Raw genomic sequence first — 23892 nt, 5'->3', positions numbered from 1 at the left:
CTGGATCAAAGTAGTAGTATACTTTGTCAGTTGTGATTGAATTCACCCATTGTATCCATTCTGGATTCAATGTTGTTGTTGGTAAATTACACGGTGTTGTTAGTGCTTCAAAGGCTGATTCAGCTGTTCTGACTGTGATACGTCTACCGTCAGCTTGATCTTTTTCTCTAGCTATTGCGGTTTGAACTGCATGAACAATTTTTTCCTCAATGCTGAATTTCTTTTCAGCTTCTGTGTACAAGTGTGACTTGAATGCAATTGGTACCTTTTCTCCCTCATTAGAGGTCAGGTATGTGAATCCGCATCTCCCTGGGATGACTCGAATCACAAGATTGCGGGTGTTATCACGTGTTTCTAATTTTGTTTTAATTAGCATGTCTGTTTGTAGGGATCTCAAAATTTCTGTGTGTATTTGAGTCCAATTGGATTTCTTAAAATCTGGTTTTATCAGATCATAAAGGGGTTTGACCCTTTCTGCGTAATTTGCAATGTATGTTCTTCCGAAATTTAGGAAGCCTAGAATTGACTGTAGGTTTTTTAGTGTTCTAGGTGCTTGGATTACGGCGCATTTCTCTAGGAAATTGTCAGCCAGGCTTTTGCCTTCACTTGATAATTCATATCCTAAGAACAGGACTGTCAGATGGGCAATTCTGGATTTTTTAAAGTTGAAATTGTAACCCTCTGCAGCGAACCCAAGTATTATGGTGTTCACTCTCTTCAAGTGAGTATCCAAGTCATCATCTGTTAAGTAAATGTCATCGACATAAGATAATGCTTCATCATCATATAACTGTAGTAATTCTGTTACTCTCGCTGAGAATACTCCCGGGCTGTTCATGTACCCCTGGGCTAACCGACAGAATTGTTTTTGAGTGCCATTTATTGAGAATGCAGTTAAATATCTGCTCTCTGGTGCTATGTTTTGACAAAAGAATCCATTTGAGATGTCTAAGGTTGTTTTGTATTTTTTGCGCACTATGTTATTCATTAGTGCAGCACTGTGTGAGTTTTGCACTGCAAAAGTTTTGCAACATGTGTTAAGGTGTCGGTAATCCAAAACTAGACGATATGAATTGTCTGGTTTGGAGACCGGAAACAAAGGGTTGTTCATTTGTGAGGTGCAAGTTTCAATCACCCCCTGGTATTCTAGCTGATCTAGTATTTCATTTACCTGTTTTTTTGCTTCTTGCTTAATTGGGTACTGCCTTTGTGCAGTAGGTTGTGATTTTAACTGGATTTTGTGAGGAGGGGAGTCCTCGTCCCATCCTACATGATTTTTATATAAGGCAGGAGCTAGAGCTACTGCCCACTTTCTAGCAAGTGTATATTTTTTATGAATCGGGATATGATTCGAGAAGGCAGGCATAATTATTTCTTCGCCATGAGGGCACTCCCTAACAAACTCTGGTGGCCAGTCTTTTTCAGCTAGAAGGATGTCATAGCCCTCGGAGAGATTATCCCAAAATAGTCCCCTTATTTTTCTAGTCTTATCCCCCTCTATACGTAATGTTATTTCGTATATCTTGTGAGGTTTGCTAACTCTGGTGTCTGCAGTTTCCACTTGAAGATATTCATTCGTGTCCACTGTCTCCAGATGATTCATAAGGACTTTGCGAGCTATGCTCACTTCTGCTGCGCTGTCTAGCATTGTCTGAGCCCATTCCCCGTTTTTCAGTTGTGTCCTCAGTATTCTCGGCATTGTTAATTACCTTGATACTGGCTACCTTCTTTTTTGGAAATTGTAATTTCTTTTTTAGCTGAGCAGGTTCATTGTCTTTGGACTTGGCGTGCTCTTCTCTTTGTTCTGATCGTCCTCATCTTTCCGATTTCAGCGAGGAAGTCTGAAAAGATTGAGAGGGACGTGTATCAATGTCTTGATATCTATCAGGCTTTTTATATTATCCCTATTTCTAAGGTTATATCTTTTCCCAGAAGGGTCACTCTGGGGTGACCTTTGTCTCTGGTTTGGAGATTTTTCTCTTCGCCTAGGAGACCTTCCTCTGGACTGGAATTTCTTTTCTTTAGGATTGGATTGTTTGTTTCCATCCCAGTTCTTTTTTGGTGAATTATTATTAAAAAATATTTTTTCTGGACTTTCAGTCAGTTGCGGTTTTACTGGTATTCCACCTAAACTATCTCTACCTAGTTCCTCATAGGATTTCTCTATGATTCTGGCAATTTCAGCTGGTTGGTCTGCTATATCTGTCTCTTTTAACCTTTGGCGGATCGCCACGTTTGCTGCTTCTCCCTTTATGTTGGCTAATAATATAGCCGAGACCTGCTTGAAGTCTTTTAGTAATTTCATACCAAGAGTTAAAGCGGGTTCAGGACCGTATTCGTCTTGAATTTGTTTTAGCACATCTGGTATTACCAAAATGGATGGAACACCGTGCGTTTTTGTGTAGATAGAAGCGAAGACTGTACCCCAAGTGTCACAGTCCTCAATGTGTGGTGCGATTCCCATTGGGAGACATATAGTCAGAATCCTGTGTTTTTCTAGCAGGGTGGTGTCAGGAAACACCGCCTCTATTTGGGTAATTTTTTGTGCCAACCAGAATGGTATTTGTTCCCGTTTACTCGGTACTTTACCTAGGCAAGACTGGATGTTCTGTGGTGTAATTTTATTTGTGTTCCCCTGGTGAGGGGTCAGCTGTGGAAGTTTAATCGCTGGCTGAATTGTTGAAGTCCGCATCACATACTGTACTAATTGTCTATGAATTTTTATTAATTGTTTTAGCTGTGTTAACAGCTCTGCTACAGACATCCCATTGATGTCTGGATGTGGTGTGTATCCGGCTAGGACCGGCCACGTTGCTCCTGGTCTACCTAAAGGACCGAGCCTGGTGATGTGATTGTTATGTTTTAGGGCGCCATCAAATAAGAGCAGGTGCTCTTGAAATTTGAGTGGTACTTCCACCTCCTCGAAAGGAGTGTACTCATTAGGAGGTTCCTCTATTTTGTAATAGTGGAAGTACTTTGTTACACCATTTGCTGCTGGAAAATGTATCCATGAATAGTATACCTCTGTCTGCCGATATTCGTGTGCCTCAATTACGAATATGACTGTGCCACCTCTTGGTGTCAGTCCATTTTCTATAAGTTTTAGAGTTATAGATCTCCTTTTGATGACCGGGATGAGTATTATATCCCCGTCCGCATCTAGTGCTGCAGCATCAGCTGCTGCGAGTTCAGCTGCTAATCTAACTGCCTCTCTTTCTTCTTCATTGTCTGACATTTTACTGTCCTGAAGGTTATTATGTTTGTTTGCAGATCAGGTTTCTTATGGAAACAAAGATTAGATGCACAATATTTTGGAACAGTGTATCCTTCAACGTTGACTATACCAAGAACCATACATAGTGCAGTAGTGTGGCTCACTGGTTAGAGGCGGCAGGCCTGAGAGCAGAAGTCAGCCCGGGACCAGGGTTCAATTCCCGACGCGGCAGGGTCGAGGACCTTGGTCAGCGGACTCGATAATTCTCGCTTCGGTGCTTACTCTAATCAGGGGTTCCACTCGGCAACTCTGGGCATTAGCTTGCCTAATCTCCACAACGGCCCCACCAATTCCGGGGATGCCTGGCTCCACCTTGGGGACTCCCAGCAAGGGACCATCCCACAGGGAAAGCCAGGACGGGTTCCCCAGAGTTATACAGCGCCGGGACGCCCCGTTGCTGGGGCAGATGTGTGCTTTACAAGTATACTACATTTACATTTACATTTACATTTACATAGGAGTTCCCTCCTGCGTGGTCTGGCGGATATAACCTTTCACCCACTCCAGACGTCTTTGGAGTATTGTGGGAAAAGGGGTCTGAGTGAGAAAGCACGACTGAGTTACTCTAAATGTCTTACGTTAGTTTTATCGCCCTTTCCAAACGCGTTGGGCGCCATGTAGTGTAGTTCCTATCATCCCAATAGGCTCTGCGCATTGGAATAATACCTACAGCAGTAAAGGCCTAGGCCAGACGTTAACTAGGTCTACTACTGTCGATACTAGACTTAAAGTTTTGGGTTTGCCAGCTTAGCTCAGAGTTCACTAGAAACTTTCTCGAATGTTCAAGGAGGACTTAACTTCCCTGATTAGACAAGAAGGGATTTAGTTTCTGACAACCATAGAACATGACAACTTTGCTCTCCCCTAATCAAGAGTAAATCTCGAGAGTCGTGTGAACAAAAGGCAATTTATTTTACTCAGTCAGTACGTGCATTCTTAGTCTCATCAGATTGTAGAGAAAAGGAAGAGACGGGCGTGTTCAATAAAAAGGTGTTATTTATTGATCAGTCTCTTTTCTCATACAAGAGAAATGGATCGATATTATTGCAATACTTATAGTTAAGTAAAGTGCATACATTAAAAGCAATAGTATAAAATAATACTGTAAAAACATTGATATGGTTTCTAAGCCATATGATGTTTAAAATGAATAAAATATATTTACATACACATATACATTTGACTAAACGTGCTCAACTGGTGTTTCTAGATACGCCTACCCCGTGTACCTGACCTAAGTCTAATACGTGGGCGGGAATAGAAAGTTACAGTTTATGTTAAGTTTGTTTTTGCCAAGTGAATAACTAAAGAATTCTCTGCGAGGGGTTATTCAGTTCTGTACCTGGAAGTTAGGATGAATGAGGAATGGTATCTCTCTCTCTGGTCTCGATAATCCAGGCTCCCTGCGAGGGCTACCCGGAAGCGCCGGTGCTGGGTCTCATGGCAGGAGAAAGCAGCTTCTCTCAGCGCGTCAGAAAGGCGGGGCTGCTGCCAGCGGGGTCTGCTCTGCTCTGGGCTTCGGCAAGTATGGCTGCTCCGTCTCGTCACCACGCGTGTGTTTGCATAGGGCAAGATCGGTAATATTTATACCTTTAAGGTGCCGAGATTGACGTAAGGATGGACATAGATACGTCAATAAGGATGTCTTACATTTGTTTTAGCACATTTGGTATCACCAAAATGGATGGAACCCCGTGCAATTTTGTGTAGATGGAAGCAAAGACTGTACCCCAAGTGTCACAGTCCTCAATGTGTGGTGCGATTCCCATTGCAAGACAGATAGTCAGAATCCTGTGTTTTTCTAACGGGGTGGTGTCAGGAAACACCGCCTCTATTTGGGTGATTTTTTGTGCCAACCAGAATGGTATTTGTTCCCGTTTAGCCGGTACTTTACCTAGGCATGACTGGATGTTCTGCGGTGTAATTTTATTTGTGTTCCCCTGGTGAGGGGTCAGCTGTGGAATTTTAATCGCTGGCTGAATTGTTGAAGTCCGCATCACATACTGGACTAATTGTCTATGAATTTTTATTAATTGTTTTAGCTGTGTTAAAAGCTGTGGTGCAGGCATCCCGTCGATGTCTGGATGTGGTGCGTATCCGGCTAGGACCGGCCACGTTGCTCCTGGTCTACCTAAAGGACCGAGCCTGGTGATGTGATTGTTATGTTTTAGGGCGCCATCAAATAAGAGCAGGTGCTCTTGAAATTTGAGTGGTACTTCCACCTCCTCGAAAGGAGTGTACGTTTCAGGAGGTTCCTCTATTTTGTAATAGTGGAAGTACTTTGTTACAGCATTTGCTGCTGGAAAATGTATCCATGAATAGTATACCTCTGTCTGCCGATATTCGTGTGCCTCAATTACGAATATGACTGTGCCACCTCTAGGTGTCAGTCCATTTTCTATAAGTTTTATGGTTATAGATTTTCTTTTGATGACCGGAATGAGTATTATATTCGGGTCTGCATCCTGTATAGCAGCATCAGCTGCTGCGAGTTCAGTTGCTAATCTGACTGCCTCTCTTTCATCTTCACTGTCCATTTTACCGACAGGAAGGTTATTCTGTTTGTTTGCAGATCAGGTTTCTTATGGAAACAAAGATTAGATGCACAATATTTTGGAACAGTGTATCCTTCAACGTTGACTAAACCAAGAACCATACATAGGAGTTCCCCCCTGCGAGGTCTGGCGGATATAACCTTTCACCCACTCCAGACGTCTTTGGAGTATTATGGGAAAAGGGGTCTGAGTGAGAAAGCACGACTGAGTTACTTTAAATGTCTTACGTTAGTTTTATCGCCCTTTCCAAACGCGTTGGGCGCCATGTAGTGTAGTTCCTATCATCCCAATAGGCTCTGCGCATTGGAATAATACCTACAGCAGTAAAGGCCTAGGCCAGACGTTAACTAGGTCTACTACTGTCGATACTAGACTTAAAGTTTTGGGTTTGCCAGCTTAGCTCAGAGTTCACTAGAAACTTTCTCGAATGTTCAAGGAGGACTTAACTTCCCTGATTAGACAAGAAGGGATTTAGTTTCTGACAACCATAGAACATGACAACTTTGCTCTCCCCTAATCAAGAGTAAATCTCGAGAGTCGTGTGAACAAAAGGCAATTTATTTTACTCAGTCAGTACGTTCATTCTTAGTCTCATCAGATTGTAGAGAAAAGGAAGAGACGGGCGTGTTCAATAAAAAGGTGTTATTTATTGATCAGTCTCTTTTCTCATACAAGAGAAATGGATCGATATTATTGCAATACTTATAGTTAAGTAAAGTGCATACATTAAAAGCAATAGTATAAAATAATACTGTAAAAACATTGATATGGTTTCTAAGCCATATGATGTTTAAAATGAATAAAATATATTTACATACACATATACATTTGACTAAACGTGCTCAACTGGTGTTTCTAGATACGCCTACCCCGTGTACCTGACCTAAGTCTAATACGTGGGCGGGAATAGAAAGTTACAGTTTAAGTTAAGTTTGTTTTTGCCAAGTGAATAACTAAAGAATTCTCTGCGAGGGGTTATTCAGTTCTGTACCTGGAAGTTAGGATGAATGAGGAATGGTATCTCTCTCTCTGGTCTCGATAATCCAGGCTCCCTGCGAGGGCTACCCGGAAGCGCCGGTGCTGGGTCTCATGGCAGGAGAAAGCAGCTTCTCTCAGCGCGTCAGAAAGGCGGGGCTGCTGCCAGCGGGGTCTGCTCTGCTCTGGGCTTCGGCAAGTATGGCTGCTCCGTCTCGTCACCACGCGTGTGTTTGCATAGGGCAAGATCGGTAATATTTATACCTTTAAGGTGCCGAGATTGACGTAAGGATGGACATAGATACGTCAATAAGGATGTCATACGACTTGCTCGTTAGCACATTCTTTTGCTGAAGTTCTCTGTGAAATCAAAACAATGGCCGCACGGTTTTTCCAGGTTGTCATAGGTTTGATTTGTTATGAGAACTCCGTATGCCTTATCAGGGGCTGGAGGAATATCGCTTGTCTAATTAGATCTCAAGCGTTATGACCTAATCAGATAACACGTTCCTGTGCCGTAGTGTGACTGCGTCAGATAACGGTATCTGCATCATGGGGGTTTTTCTTGCCTCATGGGCTGACTGCTAGTTAACTTGTTGGTTAGTTTAACAAGAATAGGGTCAGGAATAGGGGGATCGATTCAGAACCTATAGGAATACATCACACCCATACCGCCGTACCCAATGAATATACTCCATATAGGACACAGGAGGTTCCTATAGATGCTTGGCAACATCGAATTTGGCTCAATGGCGCCCTACCCCATGGTTTGACAGGTCCCAGGTTAGGTCCGTTGTCCATCCCGGGCACGACTTGGCCTGTCTTAGCTGGTTATACGCTGCATCCTCGGCGTGATAATATTCCCGTTGCTGATTTGCTGCTCTTACATGCAGTCGCAATTAATGTAATTCGTGCTTTGGTACTATACATATCCCGCAATATCCCGGGCGGGGCCCCGGGAGCTGCGGTTCTTCCAGCTGGGGCGGGTATGAAACTCAACCCTGTTACGGTCAATGCTGTGATGGGCAAGCGCCCCCAGGCTAGGGATGATTTCCCTTTCTGGCTTGCCGAGAAGTTTGACCAATTGGAAGCAGTATTCCCAAACACGACCCCTGTAGAAAAACACAGGATCGTTACATTTAGCTTGCCAAAAGACTTGGTCCCTGAGATAGGTGACTGTGAGACATGGGGTAAGATCTTTGCTGCGGTGTACGCGAGGTGCTACGGCACCCCGTCCATGACTGTACTGTCAGAAGTCCTTAAGCGTGTTCAGGATGAGCACGGGTCTGAGGCAGCAGTCCAGTTGGGAATGCGGCTTTGCTGCAGCTCTGATGTAGTTGTTGATCTAGTCCTTGCTAATGTCAAGGGCGATGCGGTTAACTTTCAAGTTGCTAATGCTTTGCTGGCAGTTCCCGATGCAGACAAACCCCGCCAGTTACCGAGAATGATCACTGTGGCGTATAAGACCGTGGGTCGTATTAGTCTGGGACTCAAGCCCTTCTCTAATAAAGAGAAGAAACAGCCAAAGGTTCAGAAGTCAGAGACTGATGAACAACCCAAGTCCAAAAAGAATTGGCCTAAGAAGAAAGGCCAGGGTAAACAACAACAACAGAAACAGGAGTCACATCCACCATCTCCAGTGCCTGCGTCTACTGGACGCACATATGAGTTGCGCGACCGCACTACGATTAAGTCTCCTGATAGATTTCAGGTTTCTGATCAACGCTCTCCTCGTTCTTTACAGGACTCATCAGCCTCGTCGGCCGGTGGTGGAGGTGGCGGCAGAGGTCGGGGTGGCCAACAATCTCGTGAGCAGCCCTGCCCGAAAGACGTGAAAGGCAAACAGGACGATTCGACTCCGAAGTGACCCCAGTTTCGAAAGAAGAAAGTCGCTGCTTTAACGGCGAGATATGCCACAGATAGTGAGAACGCAGCTTCGGAATCTGACATGGGCTCTGACCCTGCTGGACTTCGCGGCGGAGGTTACCATTGTGAGAGAGACGCTACATCCATTACTGAAGGTGACGGCGACTGACCGTTATGTTGTTGTGGAGACAGCGGATACCAGAGTAGCTCCCCCTGACAGACTTTATAACATTGTCCTTCAAATTGAGGGTGACATACAACGTACCATTAAAGGGGTATTTTGGTAAAATCTTACTACCACGTATGACATTTTGTTAGCGGAGGCTGACTGGCCCCCACCTTTTGTGCTCGCAGCTCCGAGAGGGGAGGAGGTGATCCTCCCTAGTTTTGCGCACACGGTCTCGAAAGAGCATGTGCAGAATTTTGCAGAAGAGTGGGCTAAGTACCTTGCGCCTGCTTTGTACCGCATGCACTGTGGTTGGGATACATTTTCTCCACACCACGAGATTCCTTTGCGGTCTACGCCACAGCCTCAACCCCAGTATCCCATCCGCCGTGAAGCAAAGGCTTCCGTGGCGGAAATCCTTGTACAATTGGAATTTCAAGGTGTAGTTGAAACTTGTGTGTCCCCGATGAATAACCCTCTTTTTACTGTGACCAAGCCGGACGGATCGTATCGTTTGGTATTAGATTACTGGCATTTAAACTCGCATTGCCGTACCTGTGCAGTACAGAATACCCACGGCTCTGCTTTAGTGGACAGTCTTAAGCATAAACGGTTTAAAACCACTCTGGACATATTCAACGTTTTTTTTGCCCACCACTTGGATGCCTTAATCTCCCAGTGGACTAATTTTACAAGTGGCGGTACTCAAAAACACTTTAAACACCTCCCGATGGGCTATAAGAATAGTCCAGCGGTGTTTGCCACCCGGATAGTCTCTCTCCTTGAGAGAGTAGACCGAGATGCATGTTCGTATGTGGATGATATTTATCTCACAGACGACGAATTGTGGGCGCATCTGTGTCGAGTTGTCCGCATAATCTGTTGCTTTGCGAACTTCGGTTACAAATTTAATTTTGCTAAATCCCACATTACAGAGTTTACAGTGTTGTTCTTGGGCTACGAGCTCAACAATGAAGGTCGAGGGTTAGCCCCTCACTTCTTGGAGAAATGCGCCCAGTTGCGCGCTCCGACTACGCTAAAGAAACTACAATCTTTACTAGGCTTTTTGAATTTCGGGCGTACTTACATTCCCGATTATGCCCAGCGTATCAAGCCTTTGTATGCTTTGATACAACCAACTTTTATCAAATCTTGCTGGTTGCCAGAACATTCGGCCATCTTGCAATCTTGTAGGCTGACCTCTTAGAATCTAAATTCTTACTGACTCGTGATAACCACACCAACCTGGTGATACGAATCATCCCTGGAGCGGTGGGTTTCACTTACCTTACTTTTAATGAAGGAGACACAGTACCTATTGCTTACAAGTCACATTTGTACACTTCGGCTGAAATGCGGTTTTCCACTGTGGAAAAGATTTTGACAGCAGTGCAGATGGCTATTTTTAAAGAACGAGCACTGTCACAGGGAAAACGCATGTTGGTTGTTACCCCGTATCCTTCTCTAGAGGCAGTGACGAGAGCCAGTGTACCGAATTCTAAGGCTTTGCACCCTCGGTGGATTCAGTGGGCAGCGTCTTTGACGTCTTTGGATGTCACGTTTCTCTTTGACGCTTCCTTGCAGTCTCAGGAGTTTTTGCTGTATGAGTTTGTACATACTGCTCCCTTAACCATGAGGCCGTTGGAGGAGTTCAACTGCATCATTTACACTGATGGGTCGGCGCAGGTTGCGCACAGGTCTAAACACGCGTACGTTTTCGCATGCGCCATAGTGGTGGGTACCATAGTAAATGATGAATTCAAGTCCGAAGTCGTACACACGCAAACTTTAGGGGACTGTACCGCACAATTGGCAGAGCTTCGTGCTCTAATGCTTGCATTGGAGTACGCTGATCGTTCTGTAACTACTCTTATTGTGAGTGATTCTTACTACTGTGTCCAGTCTTACAATGATAATCTGCATTTTTGGATTCAGAATGATTTTCGTGACTCCAAAGGTAGCACAATAAAACATAAAATGATCTGGGTCCGAGTGGCTGAACTTAAAGAGCGATTGTCTCTCGTGTTTGTAATTCACACTCTCGGTCATCAGCGCGTAGGCGTACACGCTGTCGGGAATTCTTTGGCTGATGAAGCCGCAAAATCTGCAGTATCTTCTTGTTTGGTTGCAGCAGTTACACGTTCCAAAGGAAAAATAGATGATGACATCTTAGCAGCTGTGGCTGCCACTGAGAAGGGAGGTAAATATCCAAAGGGATTCCCTTCGAAGTATACCTATCACTTAAGTCCTGATAAAGTCCCTTATGTGAAAATTCCTGATGTTGGCAAACGTTTAGTTCCTAACACGGACCGCAGACATGCACTGATTTCAGCTGCCCATGAAGGAGTGGCGTCTGCGCATGCGGGCGTCTCGGCTACTGCTGCTCAGTTACAACTACGATTCTGGTGGCGGGGGTTGTACACACAGACGCGTGATTATGTCCTTCACTGTGACATTTGCCAGCAGATTAAGCTTTCAACTGCTGCGTGTCAGCCCCAGACACAGTTGTTCATTTCTAATAGACCACTTGGGTGTGTTTATTTAGATCACTGCGGTCCCTTTTCTTCTGACACTGCGTATAAGTATATCTTAGTAGCAGTTGACTCATGCACACGCTTTGTGTGGTTGTGGCCCCACCGCAGCGCTGATTCACGAACTGTCATACGAGACTTGCGTATCTTTATAGGGATTTTTGCCTGTGGCACCTTCCATTCGGACCAAGGTCCTGCTTTCGCCTCTAAGGCGTATAAGTATGCTATGGCTTCGCTGGGGGTCCAAGTCAAGTTTTCGTCTCCATACAGACCTGAGGGTAATAGTGTAGTGGAACGAATGAACCGAGATTTAAAGCAGTCTCTGACAGCTAGAGTTATAGGCACTGGCAGGAACTGGCTCACCCACCTCAATGGCAACTACAGCCTATCTCACCATCTTGAAACTAACAGGCTACTGGAACCCAGAGCACAGAAACTGCAATATTGGCGGTTGTCGAAGAGGCAAGGAAAATCATGGACTCAGGAGGATCAGTGGCAGTGATCCTCCTGGACCTCAGCGCTGCCTTCGACACCGTCAACCATTCAATACTGGCCCATAGGCTCAGTGACCTTGGCATTGCAGGAACGGCCTTGGCCTGGCTTAGGTCCTTTCTCGAGAATAGATCTTTCCAGGTAGCAGATGGCAACTTCACGTCCAGGCCCATGGGCATCAGCCGCGGGGTCCCTCAGGGCTCGTCCCTGAGCCCGACCCTTTTTAATGTCTATATGTCCCCCTTTGAGAAAGTCGTCGCCCCTTTTGGGATTAAGCTCCTAACCTACGCTGACGACACTCAATTGGTGGTATCCTTAAGTCAGCAAGACCACTCCCTTCCTAACCTCCAAACCTGTTTAATTGAAATAACTAATTGGATGAATCTTTCCCACCTCAAGCTGAACAATGACAAGACGGAGATAATGATCCTGGGCAATAAATCTCTCTACCATTCCAAATCCCTATGGCCACCCTCCATGGGTACTCCCCCCGTTCCGAAACAAGAAATTAAGAGCCTGGGTATGTGGCTAGACGAAGGCCTTAATTTCTTCACTCAGGCAAGGAAAACGGCTGGAACGTGCCAGGGCCTCCTACGGTCAGCGAGGAAAATCCTACCTCTACTCCCGGCACAATCCCGTAAACTCCTAATCCATGGCCTTGTGCTCTCCCGCCTGGACTACGGGAACGCCCTATATCTGGGAGCCCCCAAAAAAGTACTGTCAAAACTCCAGACAGTACAAAATGTCGCGGCTCGCATCCTCACAAGAACCCACCGCCGCTGTTCAGCCAAACCCGCTCTGAACACCTTGCACTGGCTCCCCATCCAGGAGAGAATAAATTTCAAAGCTCTCTGCACTACATACAAAATTCTACATGGCAAGGCCCCACCAATACTGCAAAACCTCATCACACCTCACTCCACTAAAAGAACGCTTCGATCCTCCAACTGTAATCTAGCTTCTGTACCTAGAATTAGGAAAGCCCGCTCAGGCGGTCGTTTGTTCTCATATAATGCCTCCAAACAATGGAACACTCTACCCCCAAACATCAGAGCCCAACCCAATCTTCTCTCATTTCGCAGAGCACTTAAAACCTGGCTATTCCCGTGAGGTCCAACTACAGCTGGTTCTTGTCATTTAGCGCTGGGACGCTCACGGGCAGCCATGCGCTCTACAAATCAGTAAAATAAATAAATAAATAAATGTTACAGTAATAAAGGAAAGAATGTATTTCTTAGTGGTAATGATTGTAAAAATTCACTAAGTGGTATACTTCTGTGTCAGGGTATAAGTTTACATGGGGCCTGTGAGGGAACTTCAAATAACCTTTCATGTCACCAGCTCGGCACACCTGCAACACAAATGGAACCATTCTTTAAAAGACTTTCTAACGGGAGTTACATTCTAATTGTAGATCACAGATGTTGTGGCTTGCTGCCAGGAAAACCTTATCTGGTAAGCGTGACTTCCATGGTCGTTTGCTGTGAGCGAGTATTGTTCCCGAATGACACTCCAGACAGGGAGGGAAGGTTATGGCCCAGTTTGAAAATCTCTTCTATTCGAATTGATACTTTAAGCAGAATGAAGACTGTGCTCCTACAGACGCTACCCCATTTGACGTCATCAAAGGAAACGTATGATCTCCAAGTTGCAAGGACAACGGGTGAGATACATGCATTGTTATCAACAAATTGCCCCCTACACTACGCAGAAATGCTAAACGAAAGCTTAAATATTTCTGATACAAGTGGTATCGCAAGTGTATTTTATACAGTTTTTTCGGGACTGCTAACCCCATTCAAAGCAGTCCTGGGTATTTTTCCAAATTTCGTCCATTCCATCTTTGGCGGACTTCCACTCCTGTTGGGACTAGTAGCAGGCATTATATTTTTGCTACTCCTGCTTTGTTATGGCAAGCCATGTCACAGACAAGACTCCAGCAACAATGGAAGAAACGATCCTAGCTATACGCTACCGGGACCGCATAACTAAAGTCCTTGGATTAGCCCGGCTACGAGATCTGAATATGACCTGATTTCTTTCGTTCAGACCCATGTGACAGAATTGTGTTATGCCTGTATTGAGGTGCATGCTATGCGGCGAAGAATGCGTGTTGGACACCTGTCTTACACTACAATCAGAAGTACCATTGGATGCAGATACTTTGTTGAGTCCAGTAAAGGCTCATGCATTGTGCTGTCCCCAGCGGCTACCTATCCTGATGACGGCATTTGTGGAGACTTCACCACTACGATTGAAGGGTAGTGAAGTACAGGATGAAAGCAGCATCAACCAGGTACGACCTTCTGTAAGCAATGCTGATCGAAACATCACTGAAAGCGAACATGCTCATGACTGCATGGTAGCGACATTTTCCAACCTAGCCGAACTTTCACCAGAAGCTGTAGACTGTTTTTTCGAGAGTCTGTCTGAAACGATGTTTTCACCGGAACAGAGAGAATGACTCTAAACAAAATTACACACAGCGTTCCCTGAACTCTGAATTTGGCCTTCAGCTTTTAAAAACAAAGCTACTGAGAACTTTTTTCCTTCTTCCCCTGAAAACGAAATCTTTTTTCTCCAAATCCAAAATATTTACCTTTTTGGCACTTATCTTCTGCTTGAAGTAGATCTATTCTTAGAGAACAAAGCTTCTATTATTAGGAACTCTAGAGACAATACATTACCTCAACCTCTAGCTTATTTACAAGTAATTGTATTTATATGTGATGAAGTGGTCTCATATTTTTCTTCTGTATTAAGAGCCATTTCATGTGTAATTTCGCAAATCATTCTTGCTGATATAACATGTGCATCCTCTTTTGAATGATTACACTGCTTGAATGCATACAGTACCTATACTAATTTTCGTGTATTTCGCATATGCCATTTTTCAAATGCAAAAAACGTATTTTGGGGTGGTTCGGTATACACATGCACTATCAGTTATGTTTACTATTGCTTAGTTAGTAAATATGGACATAAAAGCGTGGAGTGAGTGTAGTATGTTTATCTAGGGACCTGTATCGATACTCCTATTTCTGACCCTTGTCCGGTTAATAAATCACTAATGGCCATACAACGGCACAGAAACCCGTTTTCAGATTAAGTCATAGCGCATGCTATCATATTAGGCAAGCACTATTCCTCCAGCCCCCCTAGAAAGCACACCGAATTCTCAAAACAAACAAAACCTCCAGCAGACCTGGGAAATCCCCCGCAGCTATTGTTTTGATTTCGTTCGAGAACTCCTGTAAAGAATGTAAGAACGACCAGTTCTTATGAAATCATTACTGACGTATTATGCCCATCCTTACGTCAAACTCGGCACCTTTCAGGTATAAATATACCGACGCTGCCCTAAGCAAAGACACAGTGGTGATGAGCTTGGAGCAGCGCTACTTGCCGGAGAGCCCAGCTGATGCAGGAAGCCCACAGACGCTGCCCCTCCCCTTTGACGCGCTGAGAGAGACGCTGCCTTTTCTCCTGCCGAGAAATCCAGCCTCCGGCGTTTCCGGCTTACCTTCGCGGGTAACTGGGATATCGAGTCCTGAGACAGAGATACCAGCCCTCCAGCCTTCTAAATCCCAGGTACTGAATTGACTAACCCCTTACAGAGAATTCTTGAGTCAGATTCTTGGCAAACCAAACTTAACTTAAACTGCTACTTACTTACTCCATCCCACGTATTAGGCTCAGGTCAGGTACACCGGGGTAGGCGTAGTTAGAAGCACCAGTTGAGTACGATTAGTCAATGTATATATGTATGTATAACTTTTATCCATTTTAAGTATCATATGGCTTAGAAACCATATTAATGCTTTTACAGTATTATTTTATAATCCTGCTTTTACTGTATGCACTTTACTTAACCATAAGTATTGCAATTGTAGCGATTCATTTCTCTTGTATGAGAAAAGAGACTGATCAATAAATAACACCTTTTTATTGAACACGCCTGTCTCTTCCTTTTCTCTACAATCTGGTGAAACTAAGTATGCACGTACTGACTGAGTAAAATAGTTGTCTTTTGTTTTCACACGACTCTAGAGATATACTCTTGATTAGGGAGAGCAAAGTTGTCATGTTCTATGGTTGTCAGAAACTAAATCCCTTCTTGTCTATCCAGGGAGGTTAAACTCCTCCTCGCCTATTCGAGAAAGTTTCTAGTGAACTCTGAGCTAGCTGGCACACAAAACTTTAAGTCTAATATCGTCAGTAGAAGACCTAGTTAACCTCTGTCCTACGTCTATACTATTGAAGATATTATTCCAATGCGCAGAGCCTATTGGGATAATAGGAACTACACTACAGTAGACTGGCATAAAGTGGAATACAGTGCTCTACAGTGATATACACTGTAGAACAGTGTTGTACAGTGGAGTGTCAGAGTGGCTTGCAGTGGCATAGTGTAAACTACTGTGGTGTACACTGGGATAGACAGGAGTACAGTGTTGTACAGTGTAGTAGCATAGAGTTGAGTTGAGTTTGGACGTTGGGTGGCGGACTCACACATTCTTTCTTTTATTGCTTTATTGTGCATTTCAAATTATCATCAACAATGTATGCACATCACACTTGTCAAATGATAGATGAAAAAATAAAGTCGACCATCCTATTTGGTATGTAACATTCCATTTACAAATGTTCACAGTATTAACTATGCTTCACCTGGATGGCACTAGTCATTGGGATACTCTAGGCCAGCGTTTCCCAAACTGAGGTCCACGGACCCCCAGGGGTCCGTGAGACATTCCCAGGGGGTCCACAGGACTCGAGTGCCTGTTGTCGTAGTGAAAAATGAAACGCCCATGCGTCCTCACAGCACACCAGAGCTGTGAATGTTGGCGCAGGGGCGGCGAGACCACAACAATACAATCGGGAGGCAGGGGCAGCGAATGGGCAATGGGCAGTCAGGGGGGCGGGCCGCAGGGGGCACAGCGGCTGGGGAAACGAGTGGAACAGATGGCAAAAGGGGCACATAAACAAGGAAAATACGAGTGGCGCAGAAGGGCACAAAAAATGAGTGGCACAGAAGGCAGAAAGGCACAAAAAATGAGTGGAACAGAGGGCAGAGGGGCACAAAAAAAGTGGAACAGAGGGCAGAAGGGCACAAAAAACAAGTGGAACAGAGGGCAGAAGGGCACAAGAAACGAGGGGAAAACGAGTGGAACAGAGGGCAGAAAGGCACAAAAAACGAGTGGAGCAGAGGGCAGAAGGGCACAAAAAACGAGGAGAAAACGAGTGGAACAGAGGGCAGAAGGGCACAAAATTGAGGATAAACGAGTGGAACAGAGGGCAAAAAGGCACAAAAAATGAGGATAAAACAAGTGGAACAGAGGGCAGAAAGGCAAAAAACTAGTGGAACAGAGGGCAGAAAGGCAAAAAAAACTAGGGAAAAACAAGTGCAACAGAGGGCAGAAAGGCACAAAAAACGATGGAAAAACATGTGGAACAGTAGACAAAAGGGGCACAAAACGAGGGAAAAACGAGTGGCACAGAGGGCAGACGGGCACAAAAAACGAATGGCACAGAGGCAAAATACAGAATACAGAAATATAGGGGCAGCTAAGAACAGAAGGCACGGGGCAGTGAGGGGAACAGAAGGGAAAACAGGGCAGAGACACGGAGCAGCGGGGGGTACAGAAGGCAAGACCGGACAGAGCGAGCACGGGGACAGCGAGGGGAACAGAGGGAAGAAAAAGGGGCACGGACCACGTACAGGCAGCGGGGGACGACAGACTACAGCAGTCACAGAACACAACTATGAAAATACAGGCAATACAATAAAAGCAATAAAACGTTGAAAGGCACATGTGTATAGGTTACATTTATTTGGCAGGCAGGTAAAAATAGATGCAGCCAGGATCAGCAGTAGAATTTTCGTGCTGTTGTCTGATTGCTAACTTTCTGCTCTATGCATACATGTCCATGCCAATAGACCCAATTCAGGCTGTCTCACCTCTTGAATTTGCCTCGGCTTCAAAAGCCGTTTTTAAAAAGAAATTTAAATTGTACAAATTGCTTAGGGGTCCCCGGCTTCCAGTAGTGATTTAGTGGGGGTCCTCAGGGGTCAAACGATTGGGAACCACTGCTCTAGGCATCAGATAGTGCAGAGACTTATAAACTGACGAGAATGCTCAGCTGTATTTCATTCTGACTCATCACGCTCTATAGATGGAAGGTAGACCTGGAAGGGGGCCCAGAATTCTTTGGAATGTGAGTTCAAGGGTTGCATCTGTGCATAATCCTCCCCTACTTTCTCGCAATGACAAATACTCTCCAGTCATTCCAAAGCTGTGGGAGGACATGCACTACCCCATCGCAGTGCTACCTCTCTTTTAGCCAGTAGCAGCACCATGCACACAAACCTATGGGCGTTGTGTGGCACCTCGAGGGTATATCCCAATAATGCAGTGGGTAGACAAGGTGCCAGGTCTGCACCCATCATAGCTGAGATCCGTTCGAACAACATCACCCAGTAAGCATGCACTACAGCGCAGGTCCAGGCGAGGTGTGCGAAGTTAGCTCCCGCATCGTGGCACTTAGCACAGGCATCAGATCTGGTATATTCAAACTTAGCTATATCCAATGGGGATATATAAAGTTGATTTAAAAATTTGAAGTGTAACAATTTTGGTGTTGACAGATAGAAATGCGCTGCATCTGTGTGCAGCAGTATGCCCACATTGTGTTAGTGATTTCCATCCCGAGTTCTGTCGCCCAAACCTTACGCAATCTATTGGTAGTTTCAGGCTTTAGTTCAAGACAGGATCTATATAGGCTAGAAATCATGCGTCCTCCCTCGGTAGTTGAGATTGTCAGAGTCAGTGGGTCAAAATCATTAGGAGGGGCAGGGCGATAGTAACGTTTTGGCCAGTCTCCTGAAAACAAATTGGTCTATGAATGGATTATCCCTATCCCATGGTCCCTCCAAAAGGGGTGTAACATGACCATCAGGGAACCAGTCCCCCATAGTGTGGAGGTCATACCTATGAAGGGTGCCTTGGTCTAGTCTCTCCCTAGCGAGCGGGAGCCAAGGATTGTCATGCAGCAGGATGGAAATGGCACCATGCTCAACAGGTATTAGACACCGTTTGTATGTCCATATTGTCGAGTGGGATTCCCTTGGGTAGAATCTGGGTGTGCCTGATTCTTTCAATAATCACTCTTTCAAGGCATAGATAGGGTATTCGAGCATTCTGCCGGGTACCAACGGTATGTGTAATGGCATTGAACAGCTAGATAATATAAATATAGGTCAGGGACTCCAAGGCTCCCGCGCTCAGAAGGGATTGTAAGTGTATCCAAACCAATACAAGGACACAGTCCAGGCCATGTTTATTGCAAAAGGGATCCCCTTAGTGTGTTGAAAAAGTGCTGTGTTATGGAAATAGGGATGTTAGTGAAGGGGCATAGAAAGTGAGGCAGGACGACCATTTTTATTATTGCAACTCGCCTATCTATTGACAAAGGGAGTTTTATCCAACACTCCACCTGTGCATTGATATCTGACAGAGCTGGCCCATAGTTTCATTGTAGTACCTGCTTCTTTTCTCCATGGATGTGGATGCACAAGTATTTCGTTCCATCAGGCGCCTTTTTAAAGGGGAACTCAGCCGGGGGAGAAGCTGTCTCGTCCATCAACGGAAACAGCTGTGATTTGGCCCAATTTACACGGAGGCCCGAGAAGTCACTGAATCTGGCTATCGCCTGCATAAGAACGGGGAGATTGAGCTGGGGGTTGCGGATGAACAGTAAAATGTTGTCCACATACAGTGATATTAGTAGAGGCCTATGGGTGAGTTAGAACCCACAATGCAATTGGCTCTCCTGCATCACCCAGACCTGAGGATCCATTGCTGTTATAAATAAAAGGGGGGATAAGGGGCACACTTGTCGAGTACCACATAGATTCAGGAACGCATCTGATATAGCAGCGTTCACTCTAATGCGGGCAGTCTTATTGGAATATAGTTGCATAATTAGTGATATGAACTGGGAGGGACTACCTGGTAGGCCTAGCACAGCCCGGAGAAAATGCCACTCGAGGGAGTCAAAGGCCTTCTCTGTGTCGAGAAAGGCCACTGAAGCCGGCACGGCTGGAGAAATTTTATTCAGCACGGTAAAAGCAGTACCATAAGGTAAAGGATGTGGACCAGTGTGGAACAGACCCAGACTGTGCTGAGGAGATGAACTGCTCCATTAGCAAGGCTAATCGAGTTGCTAGCACCTTGACCAAAATTGTGTTATCTAAATTTAACAGAGATAGTGTTGTGATGCATTTTAGATTCCTATTGTAACTAGCCGATCCATGCCCTTACTTAAGTATAAATCATCCTATCCTTATGCAGACATAGAACAAACCTATAAACATTTAGATATAGCTTATACAGTCTAAATGCGGTAGGGCTACTTCCACTAGTTCAAAAAGCCACACCGATTCCTTAGAGAAACCTGCCTTCAGCAGTCAGGAAACTTCCCCTACTGAATATTAAGTTATCCCAAGAAATCATGGAGTATTCAAAGAACTAAGTCTTTGATGACGTTATTAAGCCAAAACTTACGTCAAACCCATGGTATAAAAAGTCCCGCACTTGCCTTAGCAAGCACACGGTGGCCTGGAGCAGCTCGACTATCACCTTTCCTGACTCTGCTCTCCTGCAGCAAGGACCGAAGGAAGCCGACCCTCCAGCTGACGCACTGAGAGACTCTGTCTTTTCTCTGGCCGAGAAATCCAGCTCCAGTGTTCCCAAGATCCCCTTGCGGGTTGTTGGGAGATCGAGTTCTGGGAGAGCGTTTGGTAAGGCGATAGTTTAACGCTAGATACTAGAGTAACTCAGTCGTGCTTTTCACATAGACCCCTTTTTTTCCCGTAAAAACTCCAAAAGACATCTGGAGTGGGTTAAAGGATATAATATCCGCCAAAACTGAGTAGGACAAAAAACCTATGTATTCGTTTTTGGTTTGTTCAACGTTGAAGGACTCAGTGTTCCAAAAATATTGTGCACCTTGTAGGAGAGTAGAGTCTGCCCCCACTTTTTGCTTTTGCTTTACTGGTTTTCGACTTAGATGTGGCTGTGGGCCTGCTAATCAGACCCACAGCCCAGAAGCACTCTCTCTAAATTCACACCATGTACTCTAGGTACATCCACAATTGGGAATTGGTTCACCTTATCAGCCCCTGTAGAAGTGTACCCTAGGTACTCAGGGCATAGGTGTAACCAAGGCCTACCAAGGGCTGCAGCATGTATTATGCCATCCCTGGCTGGCCACTTAAACTGACACAACTGGCTGATCACTCAGCTGGGGCAAGGTCGTGTAATCACTCCTAGCTTAGGTATAGTATTCCTATATCTACCCTTATATATAGACACACAGTAACCTATAAGTCACTCCTATGGCAGGCCTTAACAATCCTGAAGGCAGAGTGCTTGGCTATGCGTGAGATGGTGCTCTAGCATGAGCTGAGCCTGTCTGCAGCTTTCGCAACCATGTCCTTATAGCTGTTCTATGATATCGCCATACCATATACTCTTAAGTGCATTATAATCCTCGCTGTTGTATGCTAACTTTGGTTTGGCTTTATCTAAACATGTCGTGTAAGGTGTCATACGCTTTGGAATACTACCCCCTCGCCAATTCTGGCGACGGGGGTAGCATTCCACCCTTCTAGAGGGAGAAGACATGTTGTTGCTGACTATCCTGGTTAAAGTTAACCAGAGCCCCGGTGTCACAAAATGGACGCTGCTGCCACAGAAACAAGTCTGACCTCCTGCTGCTGGGAGTCCTTCCAGTCACGGAGGTTTGGACAATAGGTTTCCTGCCTGCAGAGGTATGAGCACCACACCAGACAGGACTTTGTGTATTGGGACAGTGAGGGCTGAATAGATTGAGACACTGCCTGGGGCACACTAGGTGCTCCATGCATACCCCAGTTCAAACCGGTTGCTGGGGCACTCCAGCCCCAGCTCTGGTGCAAAACTGGACAAAGGAAAGGGGGTGTAACCACCCCCCTTCCTGGTCCCACCCATAGGAGGGACCTAGAAAGTAATCCAGCCCCTTTTAGTTGTATAAAGGTAGGAGCTGAGCCCCTGGACTTTAGATTTGATCCTGAACTGAAACTTGAAACGAAACTCTGGACCTTCGATGTTCTGCTGAACCTGAAGACTGAAGAATCTCCCTTGTGGCCAAGGAGTGAGCACCCTGGGCAACCAGGCACCATCCAGCAAATCAACGGCTTGCTTTTTCGACGCTCCTGCCGGGACCCAAGCACAGAGCCTGACAAGACCCAGACTTCCAGACCTCTCTGACCCTCTCTTCACATCTGCAGCATAGCTGAGATCTGTGGAGGCGACGAGACACGTGGGACCGGACATCTTGAAAAGTCCACGACTTGCTAAATGTGCAGCTCCTGAGGTATCCTCGAAGCTGTGCACTGGGAATTGAGAAGCCCCGAATCCGAGCTCCACCTGCACCGAAGATCAGCTCTCCACACTCCACGAGTTCTGCTTTGGGCCCTTCTGCTTGTGTACTGCTCGACGCGTTGTCCGGTTGCTGGCCCGCTGGCTAGTAGCCTCTGTCACAACGATCCTTTTGAATCAACTGGCTGGTCTGGTTGCTCCAGAATGGCTCTTGCCTCCCTGCAAAGGTGAGGCACCTCAGACCTTGCTGGTCTGCATCAGAAGCTTTCTTTGAATCCTGCATGGGTTGCATTTGCCAAGGATTGTTGACTCCAATCCGGCAGTCGACCCCTCCATCTGCAAGAACCTTCGTGGGACGGCTCCTCTCCAGCATCTGGTCATCCTCGACGCCTCCTGGTCCACGTGGCTGAAGAGACAAGCTTCACGACAGCACCTGATTGCTCCTCGACGTCGTCTGGTTCCTTCCTGATTCCACCCGGTCACTGGCTAGTGACCCAGACTCTGTCCCATCTGCTTTCAGGTCTTTTTCATCCTCGATCCACCCTTGGATCATCTGGACAGCTTCCTCCTGGTCGCCTGCAGCATCTTTCTACCAGGTCTCCATAGGCTTCAACGGTGAAACCCGACACATCTTCACACCTATGCACCCGCTTCCTGTGGGTGAGGTAATGTGAGTACTTCGGTGCTCCCAAGGGTATTGACTATCCAAGTGTCTAGGTTTTTAGTTGTTTCTTCCTAGCTAAACCGGAAGTGTCCTAAATCCTTCTTTTTCTAAACTCTGAGTTCCCATTGACTTAACATTGACTCTCGCGTGTGAGTAAAGACTCTGCACGCGCCGCCTGTGGGCCTCCTACTCCTAACCTAAGGTTCAGATAGTGTGCCCCAGCGATTCTCCAGGCCTTAGGCCTTTCCTTTTCTCGTGACGTGGTACTTATACCACTTTCTTAGTATATAGTTTGCTTCGCCCCTAGGGCCTTACTGTATTTTGTGCAACTTAACGTATTCTGATTAAGTAACTTGTTATGTGCTTTGGCCTCTGATCTCATAAAGAGTTCAGAGGAGTGTGTTAGTGAAAAAATACATATATATTTTATATATATCCTGTGTGGTGTCATTTGGTATCAAGGTGTTACATACGGTAAAACAGCTGGCTTTACACGCCCTCAAGAGTCTTTTAGTGTTAGAAATGGGATCCCGGGCTGGCCAGGGCTTTCGCCAAAGTCAGTCAGAGACCACCACTCCTAAGTCAGGGCAAGGGAGTTACACGCCAAGATAACCCCTGCTCACCCTCTAGGTAACGTGGCGCGAGCAGCAAGGCTAAACTTGGAGGCGATGTAAGTTAAGTATTTGCGAACGCACCCCAGCAACAACACCCAGGACCCACCACAAAGGAAACTCCACACAAGGTTATATAAAAATAGCCTTTGTATTACACCAAAACACATTAGATAAAAACACACACTTTACAATGTGCCAGAGGCACGGGCTGAATTTACAGGGGATATTTACAAGACAGGGCCACCTGGACCACTGTCAGGAATCAGCACTTTTAGAACTTAGAATACAATACTTGTAGGCCTAGAAATTAGAACATAGAGCCTATCGGACA

General features: G+C 45.6%; 1 protein-coding gene across 1 annotated transcript in view; it reads left to right on the top strand.

Moving 5' to 3' along the window:
* Nucleotides 1-8041: 8041 nt before the first annotated feature.
* Nucleotides 8042-23892, top strand: part of LOC144826163 (uncharacterized) — a 56101-nt gene continuing 40250 nt past the window's right edge. The window contains exons 1-2 of the mRNA XM_078684556.1: nt 8042-8443; nt 10031-11241. Coding sequence (XP_078540682.1) covers nt 8042-8443; nt 10031-11241 — 1613 coding nt within the window. The remainder of the gene's footprint in view (nt 8444-10030; nt 11242-23892) is intronic.

This window comes from Lissotriton helveticus, chromosome 3_2, assembly GCF_964261635.1.
Source record: "Lissotriton helveticus chromosome 3_2, aLisHel1.1, whole genome shotgun sequence".
Classification (NCBI taxonomy): domain Eukaryota; kingdom Metazoa; phylum Chordata; class Amphibia; order Caudata; family Salamandridae; genus Lissotriton; species Lissotriton helveticus.
Note: the sequence above shows the minus strand (reverse complement) of the source record. Positions and strands in the feature narration are given on the sequence as shown.